Source organism: Hypanus sabinus, chromosome 6, assembly GCF_030144855.1.
Source record: "Hypanus sabinus isolate sHypSab1 chromosome 6, sHypSab1.hap1, whole genome shotgun sequence".
Taxonomy (NCBI): Eukaryota; Metazoa; Chordata; class Chondrichthyes; order Myliobatiformes; family Dasyatidae; genus Hypanus; species Hypanus sabinus.
Window position 1 is genome coordinate 162,449,804 of NC_082711.1, and position 19,005 is coordinate 162,468,808.

Sequence of the window (19,005 nt, forward strand, 5' to 3'; positions counted from 1 at the left end):
AGTACTCCTGCAATCTTAATGGTTTCATGGTTTCATTAGACAGTACAGGATTACAAATAAGACGCATGGGACTTCGCTGATCCGATGGAAATGGAATAAAACCATACTCTAGGGATGTAACACAGTATTGATGTACATTCTGTAGTTTCTGGTTCTTAGCAGGATTAGAATTAAAGGTTTCACTGCCTTCAGACTCCTAGAGATTGTGCGGTGCATGTTTATCCATCATTAGTGGAGCTAAATGGGAATGCCTGTCGAAGGCTGACAATGGCAGCAAGTTGACAGAGATGGAACAATTATAGTGGCACGCAAAGGAACAGTGAGGCCAAGACGAAGACCATCACAGCAGCGAAAAGTATGCTGACAAGGAGTCAGATTGGAATCTGAAAGTTAGTTGGGATAGAACTGGTGTTCAGCAAGCTACCTTTATACTATTCCAGTTAGGGCAATTGACTAATCACATAATCCCCAAAGGTGGTTCGTGACTGCACATATGAAGTCAAGGTCACTTTGAACACTTTAAGAGGAATCCTCAGGGTCGGCAGGTTCACTGGTTGGCTCTATTTCTCTGTTTAGTTCTGGCCAGCATTGTATAGTTGCGAGATCTGCTTTCCGTAGATCAGTAGAGAAAGTTGAGAGGGTGTACTTGACTTACTAACTGTTAACTTGCATGAACTCGTTCCGTGCCGCAAGTCACGGGGAATTGTTGGGCACCCTGGTTGCTAATTTATGCATCCCCAGTAATGTCTATTTGATTGGTAAGGTTGGATGAGATTGCTGAGTTTCAGACGCGTTGTGACGACGAGTACTCAACTGTAGAGCTGTGGTTCCTTCTGTGTTCCAATGCCTCATCCCTGTTTTTGGAAGTGCCTGCTTTACTAGCAATCAATCAGGTCTCGTGCCCTAAGCTAAGGTGCCTTTTACTGCCCGCTCCAAGAACCTTGAACCCCTCAACAACTTCTCCTTCTCCTAATGTCCCCTGAAGACACATAATCACCTTCTTGGGGCAGTACTACCCCCATTGGGAATCACTGTCTTAGGGGATACAGTTAAGATGTGGAAGAAGGTCTTGTGGTCGGATGAGACTAAAGAGGAACTTTTTAGCTTTAACACTAAGCGGTACATGAGGCATAAATTTAATACTGCACATCAGCCTGGTAACACCAACCCTTATATAAAGTATGGTGGAGGTAGCACCATGCTATGGGCATGCTTTTTAGCAGCAGGGACTGGAAATCTGGTCAGGATTGATGGAAAGGTGAATGCTGCTAAATACAGAGAGATCCTGGATAAAAACCTGCTAGCCTCTGCCAGAAAGCTTAAAGCTGGGAGGAAATTAATCTTTCAGCAGGACAATGACCCAAAGCACACTGCCAGAGCAACCATGGAGTGGCTTCAAATGAAGCAAATTGATGTCTTCGAGTGGGCCAGTCAGAGTCCTGACCTTAATGCGATCAGACATCTTTGGCAAGACCTCAGGGTTGCTATCCACTGTCTTTCCTCAACTAACTTGGCACAGCTTGAGCAATTTTTCAAGGAGCAACGGGCAAATCTTTCTCCATTACTTTGTGTAAAGCTGATAAAGACTTACCAAAAAAGACTCCCGGCTGTAATAGCTGCAAGAGGTGGTTCAACTAAATACTCAGCAAAGGGGGATGAATACCTTTGAACTGCTGACACTTGAGTTTCTGAATTTTTAGTTTTTCATGCTTTATGGTTTCCCCTGTTTTTTTTGGGGGGGAGGGGGCTCTGCTGTGAAATAAGGAATGTGTGCTTCACAGATAAAAATGCTCAGTTAAATTAATCAAAATCCCTGATGGCAGTATACTCATTTATGTGAACAAAGGGTTGGAGGCTGAATATTTTAACAAGGCACTATATGTGCTTCTGGTAAGCAGTCTTTGTCTTCTTCACACTTAACTACTTAACAGTAAAAACTATTACATACCATTAATATAATGAAGATATAATGTGTACAGGGTAACAAAAGCTTCAGGGGAATATCTGAATCAGCTGTTGAACAACAAGCAACGGCAGGCTTTCACTCTCCACCTATGACGCTATGTTTTGATGAAAAAGTTTCCATACACTAAGTTTGCATTTTGCATTTTTTTAAATGTTTTACGTAAGGTATAGAGGGATTATGGGTAACCCTAGGTAATTTCTAAGGTAAGGACATGTTCAGCTTAGCTTTGTGGGCCAAAGGGCCTGTATTGTGTTGTCGGTTTTCTATGTTTCTCTGTTTCTATTAATGAAAACAACCAGCATTGTAGACTTGCTCTGGTGTTAGATTTTCATCAGCAACAACTCTGGCAAACTCATCAATGAATTTCTCCGCTGCTTCAAGATCAGCAGACATTTTAAAAACTTAATGCTGTGCCTTTTCTTAAATTTCTGCAACCAGCCTGCTGAATATTCACAACTACCTCCAATTTTCAGTTCATTGTGAGAGATCTTTGCTTGTTTCATGGTCAGCATACTGTTAAACGGCAATTATTGACTCCGATGCAGACAAATTCTTTTTTTTCAATATGGGATTTTCATTTTCGGTTTATGTGGTGTATTTCTATTTTCCATTAACTTCTGTTCATTACATATGTGAGGTCACTACTCAGAAGTGTCTGTGGTGTGCAGAAGCCAGCTCACTGCCTGGGGACCTTATCGATGTCTTTCAGATCTCGGATTTTGGATTGTCAAATAAGGGCTAATCAACCTGTATTGTCGGCCTTCTCTTTTGTTTTTATGCTGCCTTTGACTTCCCTTATTAGCCATGGTTATGTCATCCTCTTTTCAGAATATTTTTTCACCATTGGGATCTCTCTATCCTGAGCCTTCCGAAACTTCCATCATCCCTACAAATGTCCCTTCCATTCAATTTTGACCAGCGCTTCTCCCATGTCTCTGTAAGTCCCTTTACTGCAATATAATACTGATATATCTGACTTGTTCTTCTCCTTCTTAAAAGGCAGGGTGAATTCTATCATATTATGATCAATGTCTCCTAAAGGGTTCCTCTACCTTAAGCTCCCTAATCAAATCCGGTTCATTACATGACACCCAATCCAAAATTGTCCTTCCTTGTAGTGGCCTCAACCACAAGCTGTTCTGAAAAGCCATCTCACAGGCATTCTACAAATTTTCTCTCTTGGGATCCAGCACCAACCTGATTTTCCCGATCTACCTGCATATTTAAATCCCACATGACTAACCTAGCAATACCCTTTTTACATGTCTTTTCAATCTCCCATTGTAATTCGTCTCCCACGACCTGACTATTGTTTGGAGGTCTATATATGACTCCATCAGGGCCCTTTTGTCCCTGCAGTTTCTTAACTCTGTCCTTTCTGTGCAGGTCATACAGTACCTTCCTCAGAAGAGATCCCAATGATCTAAAAGTCTGAAACCTTGCCCCCTGTACCAAATCCTTAGCCATGCTAAACCATCTTATTTTTACCCTAACTGGCACATGGCACAGGTAGCAGTCCAGAGATTACTAACCTGGAGGTCCTGCATTTTAGCTTTCTACCCAACTCCCCATATTCTCTCTTCTCTTTTCCTATCTGTGTCAATAGTACCAATATGTATCACAAATTCTGGCTGTTTATTCTCAAGCTTTAAAACGCTGAGGACCCATTCTGAGCCATCCTTGACTCTGCCACCTGGGAGGCAACATGGCATCTAGTCTCGTTTATGTCCGCAGAGAATTTCCTGTTTGCTCCACTAACTATGGAATCCCCTATCACTAATGCACTCCTTTTCTTCTTACTCGCCCTTCTTCCCTTTTGAGCCATATAGCCCGAATCAATGCCAGAGACCTGGATGCTGCTGGGTAGGTCGTCACCCCCAACAATATTCAAAGCAGTGCTTATTATTTAGGGGAACGGCCACAAGAGTACTCTACGTTGGCCACCTCTTCCCTTTCTCTCTCCTGACAGTCACCTAGGTAACTGCCTCCTGCAATTCAGTGTTGACTACGTCTCTGTTGAGATGGTAGGGTGGAGATACGTCTCTACCAAAGAAGGGGTAAGGCAGGCCAACCCTCTGCTAGCTTGCAGCTCACCCTTGGGCAAGCTGTGGTACATGCTTAGCCCCCACTCCCGGATCAGGGTCACGTAAAGCTATGGAGTAGGTGGTGAGCATATCACAGGTTCTGGGTTATGCAACTACTGACATGAGGCAGACAATCTCTGAAGAGTATTGATAATGGCTGGGGTCACCCGTCTTGTAACGGCACTGCCCAGAAGAAGGCAATGGCAAACCACTTAGTAGAAAAATTTTCTAAGAACAACCATGAGCATGCGACCATGATCACCTACGTCATACGACAAGGCACTTAATGATAATGATGATAACCTCGCTGTAGCTCCTGTCTCTCACCCCCTCATTCTCCCGTACGAGTCCAGGGTAATCTAGCTCGGTATGACAACTGCTTTGGCCACAACCGCAAGAAACTGCAAAGCTCTGGAGACAGAGCAGCACATCATGGAAATTAGCCTCCCCTCCATAGCCTACACTTCTCACTGATGCAGCCAACATACTGTAATTGCCCTCCCACCCCGGACATTCCCTCCTCTTACCCCTCTCATTGTGCAGAAAGCTTGAAAGCACATACCACCAGGTTCAGGGGCAGATTGTTTCCCACTGTCAGATTGGCTATCGAATGGTCTCTTTGTATGATTGGATGGTTTGGTTCTTGACCTCACAATCTACTTCAAGGTCGCCTTGCATCTTATCGTCTGCCTGCACTTTCTCTGAAGCACTTCATTCTGTAATCTGTTACTGCCTTCCTGTTGTATGACTACCTCAATGATCTGCATAGATCAAAAGCAACTGACCAATGAGAAGCTCAGTCTGTGTAATGTGTTGCAAATAGCAAGGATTAAAGTGGCAGGCAAATAGAATCTCACCGTCGTTCCTGCTGATTGAACAAATGGAGTCAACAAAATGATCACCATATCTGTTTGTTTTCTTCAGCACATCGTATAGCACAGTGTAAATACCACATGCAATAGACCACATTGAAAGAAGTGCAAGTGAATCATCTGGAAAGACTGCATAGGTCCATGGATAGTGGAAATGGATGATGTGAAAGAACAGATGAAGACACAGCAGAGACTGTAGATGCTGAAATCTGGAGCAAAAATAAAACAATTTGCAGGAAGAATCAAACAGGTTGGGCAATATCCGCGGAAGGGACGGTCAAATGTTCCTGATGCAAGATCCCAACACAAAATGTTGATTGTTCATTTCCCTTCGTAGATGCTGCCTTGCTTTTAGCCTTGATAGCTTTGAAGATGAATGGGAAGTTGCTATAAGATGAGGAATGATTGATCAGGGAGATGAAAAGGAAGTGACTCCTTTGAAATGCTGTCAAGGAATAGATGAATATGTGTCTGGTGGTGGGAACTCATTGCATCTGATGGAATTGCAAAGGATAATCCATAGGATATAAAGTCTGGGTGGGTGGGTCTGTTTCCTTTTTTCCAGGGGAACAGGTCTGTTTCCTTTTTTCATTGGGTGAAGGGCCGAGATCATTCAAACACTTCTAGAAACATATTTATCAAAGTTTTTATATCATTCATTTTTGGGGAGGGCGGGTTGTGTCTATACTCCCTGTTCACTTTAACCACCTCAAAGTTGAGCAGGAACTACCGTTCTATGTCATAAATATTAGTTTTATTTGTAGTCGATTTAACAAAGACCAGATTATGTTTAATATTCAAATGCTTTTGTCGCCTCTTGACAAGATTAGTTGAGTGGTTTAAATTGCTAAATAAGAGCAGTCAATCTGAGCTGCAGTTTTCCTGTGAATTCAATAAATTAATTATTTATCCACTATTTCTTAAATATTACAACATTGAGAAAAAGCACAGAAATGACTGCTATTATAGTGATTTGCTTCCCATAGATAACAATTTGATTGTCTTTTTAGAATGTGAACATATTAAGATTATTTTTAAAAAAGCAACACACACAAAATGTTGGAGGAACTCAGCAGACTAGGCATCTATGGAAAAGAGTACAGTCAGCATTTCGGGCTGAAACCTTTGAGCTGGACATTTTGTGTGTGTTGCTTGGATTTCCTGCATCTGCAGATCTTCTCTTGTTTGTGATTGGAAGACTATTAAAAATATTATTTTTCTTTCTTAGATTTTAATCTTCTTAAATTTGAGCTGATTGTTGAAAGAATATAACTGGATAAGAACAGAAACTTGAAGACACAAGCGACTACAGATGGTGGGACCTGGAGCAAAAAAATCTGCCGAAGGAGCTCAGTGAATTGAGCAGCATCAGTGGAGGTGGGGGGGTGGGGTAGCAGTGGAAGGAGTTGTCGACGATTTGCGTCAAGATCCCGCATCCGGTCTGTAAAAGAATCTGTGCAGAAACTTGCTGCACCTCCTGTGGCTTGGCACATCAACGTGAGGAATCCCTTGTTTGCATCGACATTAGCAACTTAGTAGGTGACAGAACATCAGATGTGGCAGCTTCTCCCAATCCAAGAACTATTATTTCTGAAAGATTCTTTTCAATAAATGTAACATAATTATGCACCAATCAAGCAATCTTTTCTAGCTGTTGTCTGCACCCTGTGAATATTTTCAGATTTTTCTTGCATTTTCAGTCATGTTGAATATTAAATTATTAGATTGTACAGGGTAGGGTTTAGTATTCAGTTTCTGAAGAGGATTGTTGGTAGAGGAAAATGTGCCGCTGCAAATACATGGGAGGTTAATCATGTTATCCAATACATATTATACATGCATTCAGTCACAAAACTTACGTGTTCTCCAATCATAGATGATAAATAACATTTAAGAGGACCATAAAAAGAAAACCACCACAAGTATTTCTATATAAAAAAATTGAATAGCAAATAAAAAACATTTTAAAATATTATTCAATTCTGCCATTTCAGAACAAGGTGTTACCTGTCCATCCATTATGATTCTCTTTACTAACATCTGCGCCATGCTTTAACAAGACTCTTGTACACTCCAGGAATCCAAGTGTAACAGCAAGATGCAATGGAGTCCGGCCTCGTGGGTCGAGCTGTTCGGTGTCAACCTGCCAATCAAAGAAGATGGTCAGCATTTTCGTTTTATATTCTTCTTCTTAAGCTCATGAAAAGAGGAATCGATGCCATTTACATCAGGCTCAGTTTCAAAAGGACTTTCCTTTTCTCAAGAAGCTGTCCTGCAATCACACCAAATGGCCGTGCTATATGTTGACAGCCTGTTCAGTGGTGAAAAGCATCACTAATCCTCCTCACGCAAACTCCAAACAACATCTTGCAATGGAGCAGAATGTCATTTGCCAGTGAATGCTGTGGATTTGCCATGCAGTGAAGGCTGCATGGCACCTTGGGATAATGGAGGGATGGAGGGCAAGCAGGAAGCAAATAGCCAGACAGAGAGATGGACTTGGCCAGTATTGGTATGGCAGTAAAGGAAGAAGTTGGGAAACTGATGATGATCAAGTAAGTGAGCAGCTGTGGTGAAAATATGGGGTTAATGGGTGTGTTGAAGGTGTTAAAAGATGGGAAGGTGACTGGGTGGGGAAGAGGGCATCAATGGATAGGATAAAAAGGTAATATAAATGTTAGGCATAGTAAGAAGGCTTGGAAAAGTAAATTAAGGTTCAGGAACAGCTATTATCCTCCAACTATCAGGTTCCTGAGCCACCATGGATAATTTTACTCACCTGAACACTGAACTGATTCCACAAACTATGGACTTACTTTCATGGAGTCTACAACTCATGCTTTCAGCTTATTATCTATCTATTTGCTATTTATTATTATTGTTTACTGTTTTCTGTATTTCAAGTTTTTCACCTTCCGCACATGATTATTTGTCAGTCACTTTATATAGTTTTTCCGTTGGTTCCATTGTAATTCTTTGTTCTACTTTGAATGCCTACAAGAAAATAAACCTCAGGGTAGTATAAGGTGACTTATACATATTTTTAAAAATGAATTAACTTTGAACTTTGAAATAATTGTGATACGCATATGCAAATAATACTAGTGCTAAAGTTAACTTTGGTTCTGTAAACACCCGAGGAGATGCTGCAGAACCGAGATGAGGTGTGAAAAACTCCCTGTTAGAGTACCTGTTCTGCATTATAACCATCAATGGAATCAGCCATCTGTCTATTACTTTGATAGACTGTGAACAAAGACCAAACCTACAGGGTGGTCATTAAAGTTGGTGGAGGCAGGACGGTATGAGCAATCGTTCATTTTTGCAGAAGGAACAAAGCAAGAATGGTTGTGAATAAGCAGAGACAATTGGCAGAGCAACATGCACAAAATGCTGGAGGATCTCAGTAGGTCAGGCAACTTCTAAACAGTTGGCTGATGAAGCTAATCAAGGGTTTCGGCTCCAAACTTTGACTATTTATTCCGCTCCATAGATGCTGCCTGATTTGCTGAGTTCCTCCAGTATTTTACTGTGTATTGCTTGAGATTTCCAGTAGTTGTAGAATCTCTTGTATTAACAATTGGAAGCAACTGGGACAGAAACATTATTATCTGGATGCCTTGTAATGTAATCACCAACTGTATCCTTTATTGTAAACAAAGCAAAATGCCTGTGAAAGGAAGATAATGATAAACAATGGCCATACCACCATGAGGCACTGACCTGGTTAGAGTTTAAAGGTCATTTGCCATCACAAATGAGACTGGTATTCTGACTACTCCAACCAATGAAATCAAGTAGACTTGTTTAAAGACCACATATGGACATTGATTTCCCGGCCTTTGTCTTGGCACAGAGAGATAAAACCAAGCAATCGGAAAACAACATTTACCCAGGCTCAGGGACTATCTGGGAAGATAGGAAAGAGAGCAGACTGACGTCACCTGTATCTGAAAGGCTGCATGGGCCAAAAACAATGTCAACTATCTTTTATGTTAAACATACTGTGGTGTACTTAAGAAACTCACAAGTGTTTATACAAAAACATGAGAAATTCTGCAGATGCTGGAGTTCCAAAGTGACACACACAAACTGCTGGAGGAACTCAGCAGGTCAGGCTGCATCTATGGAAATGAATGAATAGTCAACGTTCCGGGCCGAGACCCTTCCTTAGCTTTTTGTGTATGTTGCTTAGTGCTTGTACAAGCTGTTAGCTGTTGGTCATCAAGAACCTTTACATTGGTATAGACTGCACTCCAGAAGGAGCAAGAGAACTTGTTAATAAGATCAGATGTTCTGATGACTACTTGGTCAACATCTGAACTCAGAGAAGGGTGACCATAGTGGTGGAGTGAAAAGCAGGATTGTACATCTCTGCTAGGAAATCTTAGGATGTCGAATATTAGTATTGTAACTGCATAGAGAGGTAAATTAACCAGGGGTGCAAGAGCAGAAGAAAATGCAGGAGAGTTGTGAACGTAGCCCAGTGTATCAATCAAACTAGTCTTTTGTCCATTAACAGTGTCTATACCTCCCGCTGCCTTAGGAGAGCAGGCACCTTGGTCATTCTCTCTTCTACCCCTTTCATTGGGCAGATGACACAAGCAGCATGAGAACATGTACCACCATGCTGGCTTCTTTTCCATTGTTGAATACTTTTTTTTCAATATTTTTATTGATTTCTTACAAAAAAAAAAGAATACAGAGTACAGGAGAAGGTATATCGTATATCAATTATAATAAATGTGAATCACACTTATAGTCTCATTACCCCATATTCATGTAAATTACATTGAATCATAATATTGAATAGTAATAATTTTACTATATAAAAAAATCTAAACCCACTACCAAGAAAAGCTGTTTGGTAAAGAAAGTAAAAGGAAAAAAAAATCCTTATCATATAGTAAAACATATTATTAGCCAACATCTGCACTTGATAACAAATCCAAGATTTTGAAAGTAATTCAAAAAAGGTCCCCACAATGTTAGAAAGTCTTGTCTTGATTCATAAATTGAACAATGAATCCTCTCTAAATTTAAGCATGACATAACATCGCTTAGCCATTGAGCGTGAGTAGGCAGAGCAACATCCTTCCTCCTAAGCAACAATGCCCTCCTAGCTATAAGAGAAATAAAAGCCAAAATGTGCAAATCAGGTGTCTCCAAGATAATATCTTTTCCCCCAACAATACCAAATAAAACAGTCAGAGGGTTTGGTTTAAAATTTATTTTAAAAAGTACAGAAAAAGTTTGAAATATTTCTGTCCAATATTTTTCAAGGCTTGGACATGTCCAGAACATATGAACTAATGAAGCCTCTCCATTCCATTGTTACATTTATCACAATAGGGAGATATATCCAAATAAAAACGAGACAGCTTATCTTTAGTCATATGGGCCCTATGAACCACTTTAAATTGTAGGAGGGAGTGACAGGCACACAGCGATGAGGTATTAACCAATCTAAAAATTTCATTCCAAGTTTCCTCAGAAATTGAAGTCTGTAAATCTTGTTCCTAGAGATTTTTAATTTTGTCTAAAGGAACGTTTCTCATTCCCAACAACATCAAGTCAAATCACATTTTATTGTCATTTCAACCATCACTGCTGGTACAGTACACAGTAAAAACAAGACAGCATTTTTCAGGACCATGGTGCTACATGAACAATACAAAAACTATCCTAGACTACAGACATACCCAGGACTACATAAAGTACACAGAACAGTACAGGCATTACAATAAATAATAAACAAAACAATAGGCACAGCAGAGGGCAGTAAGTTGGTAGTCCGATGGCTTGGGAGAAGACATATCGTAAATACTAGATATTGATCCATTATGAAAAGGTTTCAAATTAAAAATTACATCTAATAAATTCTTATCAGGACTTTTAGGAAATGTATGTAATTGAAACCGCAAAAAGTCTCTAATTTGTAAATATCGAAAAACGTGGGTTTTTGGTAAGCTATATTTAGTTGACAACTGCTCAAATGAAAAGAGACTTCCTCCAACAAATAGATCTTGAAAGCATTTAATACCCAGTCTATCCCAATCTTTAAAAGTTACATCAGTCAGAGAAGGTTTAAAAAAAGTTAGAAAAAATGGGACTTGAAGGAGAAAATCTCAATACAGTAAACCAGACTATTTTCTAAGTTGTACCCAAATCCCCAAAGTATGTTTAACTACAAAACTATTGGTTAGTTTATTAAAAAATAAAGGAATTGAGGATCCGAGAAGAGAGATGATAGAAAATTTATTAACAGAGTTAGCTTCTAAAGAAACCCAAACCGGACAGTCCTCTCAGTTAATATAATATAAACAAAATATGAGAGTCTGTATATTGACTGCCCAGTAATAAAACCTAAAATTTGGTAAAGCTAAACATCCATTCTTCTTAGCTTTTTGATGATGAACTTTATTTAGTCGACAGTGTTTATTTTTCCACATATATATGAAGATACGATAGAATCAAGAGAAACAAAAAAGGATTTAGGAATAAAAATGGGTGCCTGAAAAAGGTATAAAAATTTAGGCAAAATATTAATTTTAATAGAATTAATTCCACCAATTAACGATAATGAAAGGGGCGACCATTTTGACAGTGCCCTTTTTACATAATCCAATAAAGTAAAAAAAATTCTTTAAATACGTATTTATAATTCTTAGTAATTGTTACACCCAAATAAGTAAACTGATTCCTTACAATTTTGAAAGGAAGGTTAGGAACACTCTTGAACAGACGTCTTATATGCTCAAAAACAATTTCTGATCTCTCAAATTTTATTTGTTTATCTGCACTGTACTATCTCTGTAACTACAACACTATATTCTGTATTCTGTTTTTTGACCCTGCTTTGTACTATTTTAATGTATTTAAGTATGGTATGGCCTGCATGGATGGCACATAGACAAAATCTTTTCACTATCCTTCAGTACATATGACAATAATAAACCAATTCCCTTCAGGTATATTTATAAATGTTATTTGTGGAATGCCTCATAGAAGGAGACCACATTACCCTCAGATCAATGATAAATTATATTCAGGAAGTAGATCAAAAGAAGATTAAAGAAAACAAGGAAATCGAATTACAAGGCACTTTTCTGATGTCAGTGAGTTGTCAGATATATAAAAGAACAACTGGAAAAATTTGGGGACTTTACAAAGCAGGTCTGGCATCGAGAAACGGAGGTGCAATGCTTTGCAGTTGTTAAGCAGCAGCAGTATGCAATGGCTTTTATGGGCTGCAGGTGCCATTCAAGAATGCAAGGTGAGTGAAAAAGCCAGGCTGAAAATGTGATCAAAAGGAGAGAACATAAAAGGAAAGCTCTGCCTGGGTAGTCTCCAACCTGATGGCATTAATAATGATTTCTCTAATGCTGGTAATTTGTCTCCCCCTTCCCCTTCTCTTTTTTTTTCTATTTCCCATTCTCATAAAAAACATAGAAAACCTACAGCACAATACAGGCCCTTCGACCCACAAAGTTGTGCTGAACATGTCCCTACCTTAGAAATTATTAGGCTTACCTATATCCCTCTATTTTACTAAGCTCCACGTACCTATCCAAAAGTCTCTTAAAAGACCCAATCGTATCCGCCTCCACCACCGTTGCCGGCAGCCCATTCCACACACTCACCACCCTCTGAGTAAAAAGCTTTACCCCTGACATCTCTTCTGTACCTACTCCCCAACATCTTAAAACTGTGTCTTTTTGTGGCAACCACTTCAGCCCTGGGAAAAAGCCTCTGACTATCCACACGATCAATGATCTCATCATCATCTTATACACATCTATCAGGTCACCACTTATCCTCCGTTATTCCAAGGAGAAAAGGCCAAGTTCACTCAACCTATTCTCATAAGGCATGCTCCCCAATCCAGGCAACATCCTTGTAAATCTCCTCTGCACCCTTTCTGTGGCTTCCACATCCTTCCCGTAGTGAGGTGACCAGAACTGAGCTCAGTACTCCAAGTGGGATCTGACCAGGAACCTATATAGCTATAGTTCTCGTTCCTTTTCTTCTCCTTTCCTGCTCATCATCTCCCTCTAGTCCCCCTCCTCCTTCCCTTCATTCTGTGGTCCACTGATCTCACCAACTACGTTTGTTGATTCCTTCTTCTTCTTCAGCCCTTTGCCTTTTCCGCCTATTCCCTTCTCTTCACTCACCCACCTTCGCCCTTACCTGGTTTCACCTATCACCTGCCAGTTTGCTCTGCTTCCCCATTCCCACCCCCCCCCAACCACTCCCCATCTTCTTATTTTGACTTCTGCTCTTGTTCTTTCTAGTCCCCAATGAAGAGTTTCAGTCCAAAATGTCAACTGTTTGTTCTCCTTCATAGATGCTGCCTGACTTGTTGAGTTCTTCAAGCAATTTGTGTGCGTTGCTGAGAGAGAAACCCAACTGATTTTTCTGTAACCTTGGAATTTTAGAATGGAGAGATACCTGTGAACAAAATTGACTCTACCTGGGTATAGTTGGGAAGTAAGTGTTCATACAGATACTGCAGTATTCATAAAAATTGTAGTATTTGGAAAATATATTAATAAGAAATTTCAAGGCTTGAAGTAGAGGGAGATCCTTTATAAATGATCCAAGAGGCATTCCGTATCTTAAAGTCTCAGGGGCAATACTGCCAAATCCAGTTAGTTACAGAGCTTCTGAAAATCCTGGTGGTACAAGGTTTCCTTCATGCCTCAGGGCCCAGCTGGGATTATGAACACTAGAGCACACAGAGTCCAGTGGTGCCGGTGATGAGGGGAGGGGGCAGGAGGCAATAAAAGCAAGACAAGCCCAGTCCAATGTCAACACTGAGGACTGAAGATGCAATGCTTCAGTCCGTAGAAGTCAACACTTTATTTTTAGGAAGCCCGTAAGGGTAAAGTCTCACATATACTGTATCCCACAAGCAGTGGAAGCGAGAGTCCAAACGAAGGGCACCCCTGGGAGGGATTGCTTTGATTTGACAAGACCAGATAGTTCACAGCAAACAGGTTGTATGATCAGAGCTCACAGATCAGAAATTAAAAAGCAAAAAAATAATGAAAGCTGTTGGGAATTTTCATGATGTGAGTGTGACTGAATTTATGGGCTTTCTTTTTCAATAATTTATAGGATTCATTCATTTTAGCACCTGAATATTTAAAAGTCTCCACTAAGTGTATGTGAGTTTGCTTTAAAGTGTCCTGAGAGTTCGACCTGGAGTGCTATTAATATATTATTTCTGAACAAATTTGAAGTGTACATTTGAGGAAATTTTAAAATGTTATAGGGTTTTGACTTCCTTTGTACTTACACAAGGAGAGAGGGAGAAATGATTAATTGAGGAAGTGAAGAACCTGTTATGTGTATGTTAAATCTGTATCTCTTCTGAATTACTTTTTTAAACAAGAACAAATTTTATTCATAATATTATCAGTAAATACCATTGGGTCATGTTGTCATCTGCATTCCTTGCACAAGCATTCATTAGATTCCTCCACACTCATGTTTCCTCCTCAGACTGTGAAGCATTTGAGAGGTTGCTACACACGCCCTGTCATTCAGTGTCCAGTCACAGCAGGACCCTAGTATCATGGTCCTGACTGAACAGTAGCAGGCATCCAAGCTTTGACGCTCCAATTCCCTGGAGTATGGTGAGCTGCAAGTTATTACCTGCCACATTCCTTCATGGAAAGTCTGTACTTAAGGGTGTCGGGCTGAGCACTCTGCGCTCAATCATAGGAGTTCCATTTCTATTAGGACTCTTTGAGATTTCATCTTTGAATTTCATTTGTGTCCATCTTGCTTATTTTGAGCCTGTGTCTGAGTGTATTCTAGACCTTCCTGGGCACCTGGGTTCACCACCATCCATAGCTCTCTTGTTACACCTAGAATGTGATCCGTCCCCATAGAGACTTTAAGGCTGCAACTATCTTCAGTGCTTCACTCAGCATACACTCCTGCTGTTTGCACTCACCTGCACTGGACATCTCCCTGCACTGGAAGACAAACAAGCTTTGGGCAGACCTAATGTGTCCTTCTCATTGACAAGCAGTTGATGCTTGCCTCAGTATGCACCCCTCAGATAAGTCCCTACAGCAGAGTCCTGTGCTACACAACTCCTGGATCCAATCCTTGTCAAAGACCATAACATCTTTTCTATACTATTTCACTCTATTTTTACATTGGTTCCATATATTTTATTCTCTCCCCATAGCACAACACTATACAGTACCAGTGACCCCAGCTTAATTCCTGCTGCTGACTGTAAGGAATTTGCATGTTCTCCCCATGACCATGTGGGTTTCCCCCAGGTGCTTCAGGTTCCTCCCACAGTCCAAAGACGAACCCTTTGGTAGGTTAACTGGTCATTGCAAATTGACCCGTATTTAGTCTAGAATTAAGTCAAGGCATTTCTGGGTGGCGTGGCTCAAAAGGCCAGAAAGGCCCATTCACGCCGTGTTCCAATAAATAAATAAATAAATACATACATAGTCCACAAGGAGGTGAACTTCCGTATGAGTCACACCACAAAACCACGATGGCAGCAAGCAGTGAGTGTGAGATTCCAGCTATGTTGAAGGGAGTCGTCGTGGCTGTGGAAATTATTCTGTGTTAACATTGCAAGATCACTTACATTTTAAAAGAGAATATTGCTTTATGAAGTTGTGTGAATATTTTCTATTTTCCTTTGCCCTTTGGCATGAACACAAAGCTTTTAATTTGCCTATGCAAAGTATCTTTACTAGACCATCAACCTATATTTTGATCTCTGCAAAATCTCCTGTGCTTGTGATTTATTTACTTTATTTGAAGCACATAATCTTCTGATTGTTTCCACTTTGCTTTCAAGCTACTTTGTTTAAATTCACCAATAGATAATATTTAAGTTCTAAAATTTATGTCAGAAAAGTCTAGCTAAGAACAGTTCATTATTTTCACTTTGAAAAGTTTGCAATATTGTCTGTGAATGCTTTTTAATGAACTGCTTTGTCTGTGTGGTCAGTCTCTGCTCTAACTCCATCTACAAGTTTGCAGATGACACCACAGTTGTGAGCCCAATCTGAAAGAACAACAAGTTAGAGTGCAGGAAGAAGAGAGAGAGTCTAGTGATATGGTGTCATGACAATAACCTCAACGTCAGCAAAGCTAAAGAGCAGGTCATTCACTTCAGGAAAGGGGATGGTCCGCAACAATGGTGCTGAGGTCAAGCTTCAAATTCCAAGGAGAGAAGATCACCAAAAACCTGACCCTGGTCCAACCATAATGACACCACATCCACAAGCTCACCAGCACCTCTGCTTCCTTAAGAGGCTAAAGAAATCTGGGGGGGGGGGGGGAGCCTGATGACCCTCACAAGTTTTTCATCGATGTACTATAGAAAACATCCTAACCAGACATATCACAGCTTGGTATGGCAACCGCTCTGCAAGAAGCTACAGAGCTGTGGATGTAGTTCAGCGCATCGCAGAAGCCAGCCTCCATGGATTCTGTATACACTTCCTGCTGCCTCAGTACCACAGCCAATCAAAATTGAAGACCCCACCCACCCTGCTCACTTTCTCTTCATCCTCCCCCGCTCCCAACCGTCTACTGGGCAGAAGATGCAAAAAATTGTGCTCATGCCACCAGGCTCAAGGACAGCTTCTGTCTTGCTGCTGTAAGGCTAGTGAACAATCCACTTATACAAAAGGATGGACTCTTGACTTCATAATCACCTCGTTATGGCCTTGCACTTACTGTCTGCCTACAGTGCACTTTCTCTATAACTATACAGTATCAGCGACTAGTGGTCAATTCTCACTGCTGTCTGTAAACAGTTTGTACGTTCTCCCTGTGATAACTCCAGTTTCCTTTGTTTGCTCCCGTTTCCTCCCACACTCCAAAGACGTAAGGGCAAGTAAGTTGTGAGCAAATGCTCGTTGTCTCCAGAAGCATAGCAACTCGTGTGGGCAGCCCTAGCACATTGTTGGCCGTTGATACAGAAGATCTATTTCACCGTATGTTTTGATATATTTGTGATGAATAAATCTAACCTTTGTTCTGTACGCAACGCCCACAAAATGCTGGAGGAACTCAGCAGGTCAGGCAGCACCTACAGAAATATGAATTCCTGCAGGTCTGAGGAAGGGTCTCGCCACAACGTCAACTGTTTATTCATTTCCGTAGACACTGCCTGGCCTGCTGAGTTCCTCCAGTGTTTTGAGGGTGTTGCTTTGGCCTTCCAGCATCTGCAGACTTTCTCATGTTTAATCTTTGTTCTGAACTCTGTTATTGTTTTCCTTTGTACTACCTCAATGTTCTGTTGTAATGAAATGGTCTGCATGGATAGAATTAGAATCAGAATCAGGTTGAATATTACCAGCATATGTCGTGAAATTTGCTAACCTAGCGGCTGCAGTACAATGCAATACATTACAATATAGAAAGGAACAAAATAAGTAAATCAATTACAGCAGGTATATATATGTATGTCGAATAGTTCAATTAAAAACAGTGCAACAACAGAAATAATATAAATAAGTGAGGTAGCTTTTATGGGTTCAATATCCATTTAGGAATCATATGGCAGAGGGGAAGAAGCTGTTCCTGAATCGCTGAGTGTGTGCCTTCAGGCTTCTGTACTTCCTTCCTGACTGTAGGATGGCATGCAAGTTTTTCACCGTACCTCGGCACGTGTGCTATAATAGGCCATTTCTATCCAATTCATCTGAAGTATTGCCTAAAACATTGAAACACGTTTAGTTCTCCAGATTTTTTATGAAATCTTGAAAATTACCCGAGAGCCAATGGTTAGTTTGCATTAGTTTAGTGGCAGGGATGATCTTGGAATACTACAGAGGAGTGCGCAAATGTGAGTGGTAGAGAGTAGGCCAAGAAGCCTGTGAAAAACAAAACAAAACAAGCCTGAGAAAGTTCACTGAGAATTTTCAGTGAAAAGCTAATCCCAAACATACTTGACAAAGTATATTCTGAAATAGTTAATGTGCTCAGGAGAGAGAGGGAGTGAGGGAGCGGAGTGCAGGAGAGAGTGGAGAGAGGGAGAGAGAAAGAGAGAGAGAGAGAGAGAGAGAGAGAGAGAGAGAGAGAAAATAAAATGGGACTTAATCATCAAGACACTGAAATTTAATTCATAGAAAAACTGATTTTGAAACCATCAAAATAAAAGTTAAAGCATATACTCTGTTTTCAGACAAATCAATGATAAATAACTCCATAAATTTTATATGGTATCTATTGAAGGCTAAAGAGGTAATATTTTGCAGTGCACACCAAGTAGGAGCATTGAGACATTTTGTGGTGTGGCATTGTGTTTTTTTTTGTGCATATACGTTGGTTACAGCATTTAACTGAGAACTATAAATAGCAAGCATATAAGTTAGAAATTGGTCTTGCTTTCGCTTTGAGAGCTTGATAATCTAGTTTCATGCTGAAAATATGTAGCGTTTGGATAAACCACCGTTGATGAAGGGTAGGTTATGGATTAGTTGATCAGAGAAAGGAAGGTTGAGGGAATTTGTTTACAACATAATGCAGTGGTAAAGATATAATAATCCGGAAGGAAATTAGAGCAAAACAGAAGAAAGGTTATACAGAAAGAGTCCCCACAGAGCAGGATTTCCTCCCACTGTTAGTAGTTGTGCAGTAATTAGTCTGCTAATCTTTACATGGATTTATAAAAAGTATAATCCAAGAGACATATAGTAAATTAATAGCATCAATATCCAGTGGAGAGCAGTACCAAAATGTGAAATGGGAAGCAAAACATTGGTGCCCTGGGAGGGGGGAGGAGGTGATGGCCATTGGTTGCAGAGGAGATGGTAATGGATTGAGTGGAGAGGGTGAATGGGTGGGAGGAAGTTGTAAGTGAACGTGAGGGTGAAGAGAAAGGAATGAGCTGAAGGGATAGGGAAGTGGGAGGGAATAGCTGAGACAGAGGTAGTAGTGAGTGGAACAGAATTGATCAAGCGAACATAATGGAAGGATAAGGAAGAGATGGTGAGTGTGCAGAATGGCCCTGGTGAGCTGGTGGAGGTGGAAATGTAAGTGGAAAGTTCCAATGAATGGGAGGACAGGGAACGTGGTAAAAGGGTGC

At 40.4% G+C, this 19,005-nt stretch overlaps 1 protein-coding gene across 1 annotated transcript in view; it reads right to left on the reverse strand.

Moving 5' to 3' along the window:
- Positions 1 to 19,005, reverse strand: part of ankrd13b (ankyrin repeat domain 13B) — a 456,195-nt gene that overhangs the window by 179,399 nt on the left and 257,791 nt on the right. Inside the window, exon 2 of the mRNA XM_059971419.1 lies at positions 6,930 to 7,065. Within this exon, the coding sequence (XP_059827402.1) occupies positions 6,930 to 7,065 (136 nt within the window). The remainder of the gene's footprint in view (positions 1 to 6,929; positions 7,066 to 19,005) is intronic.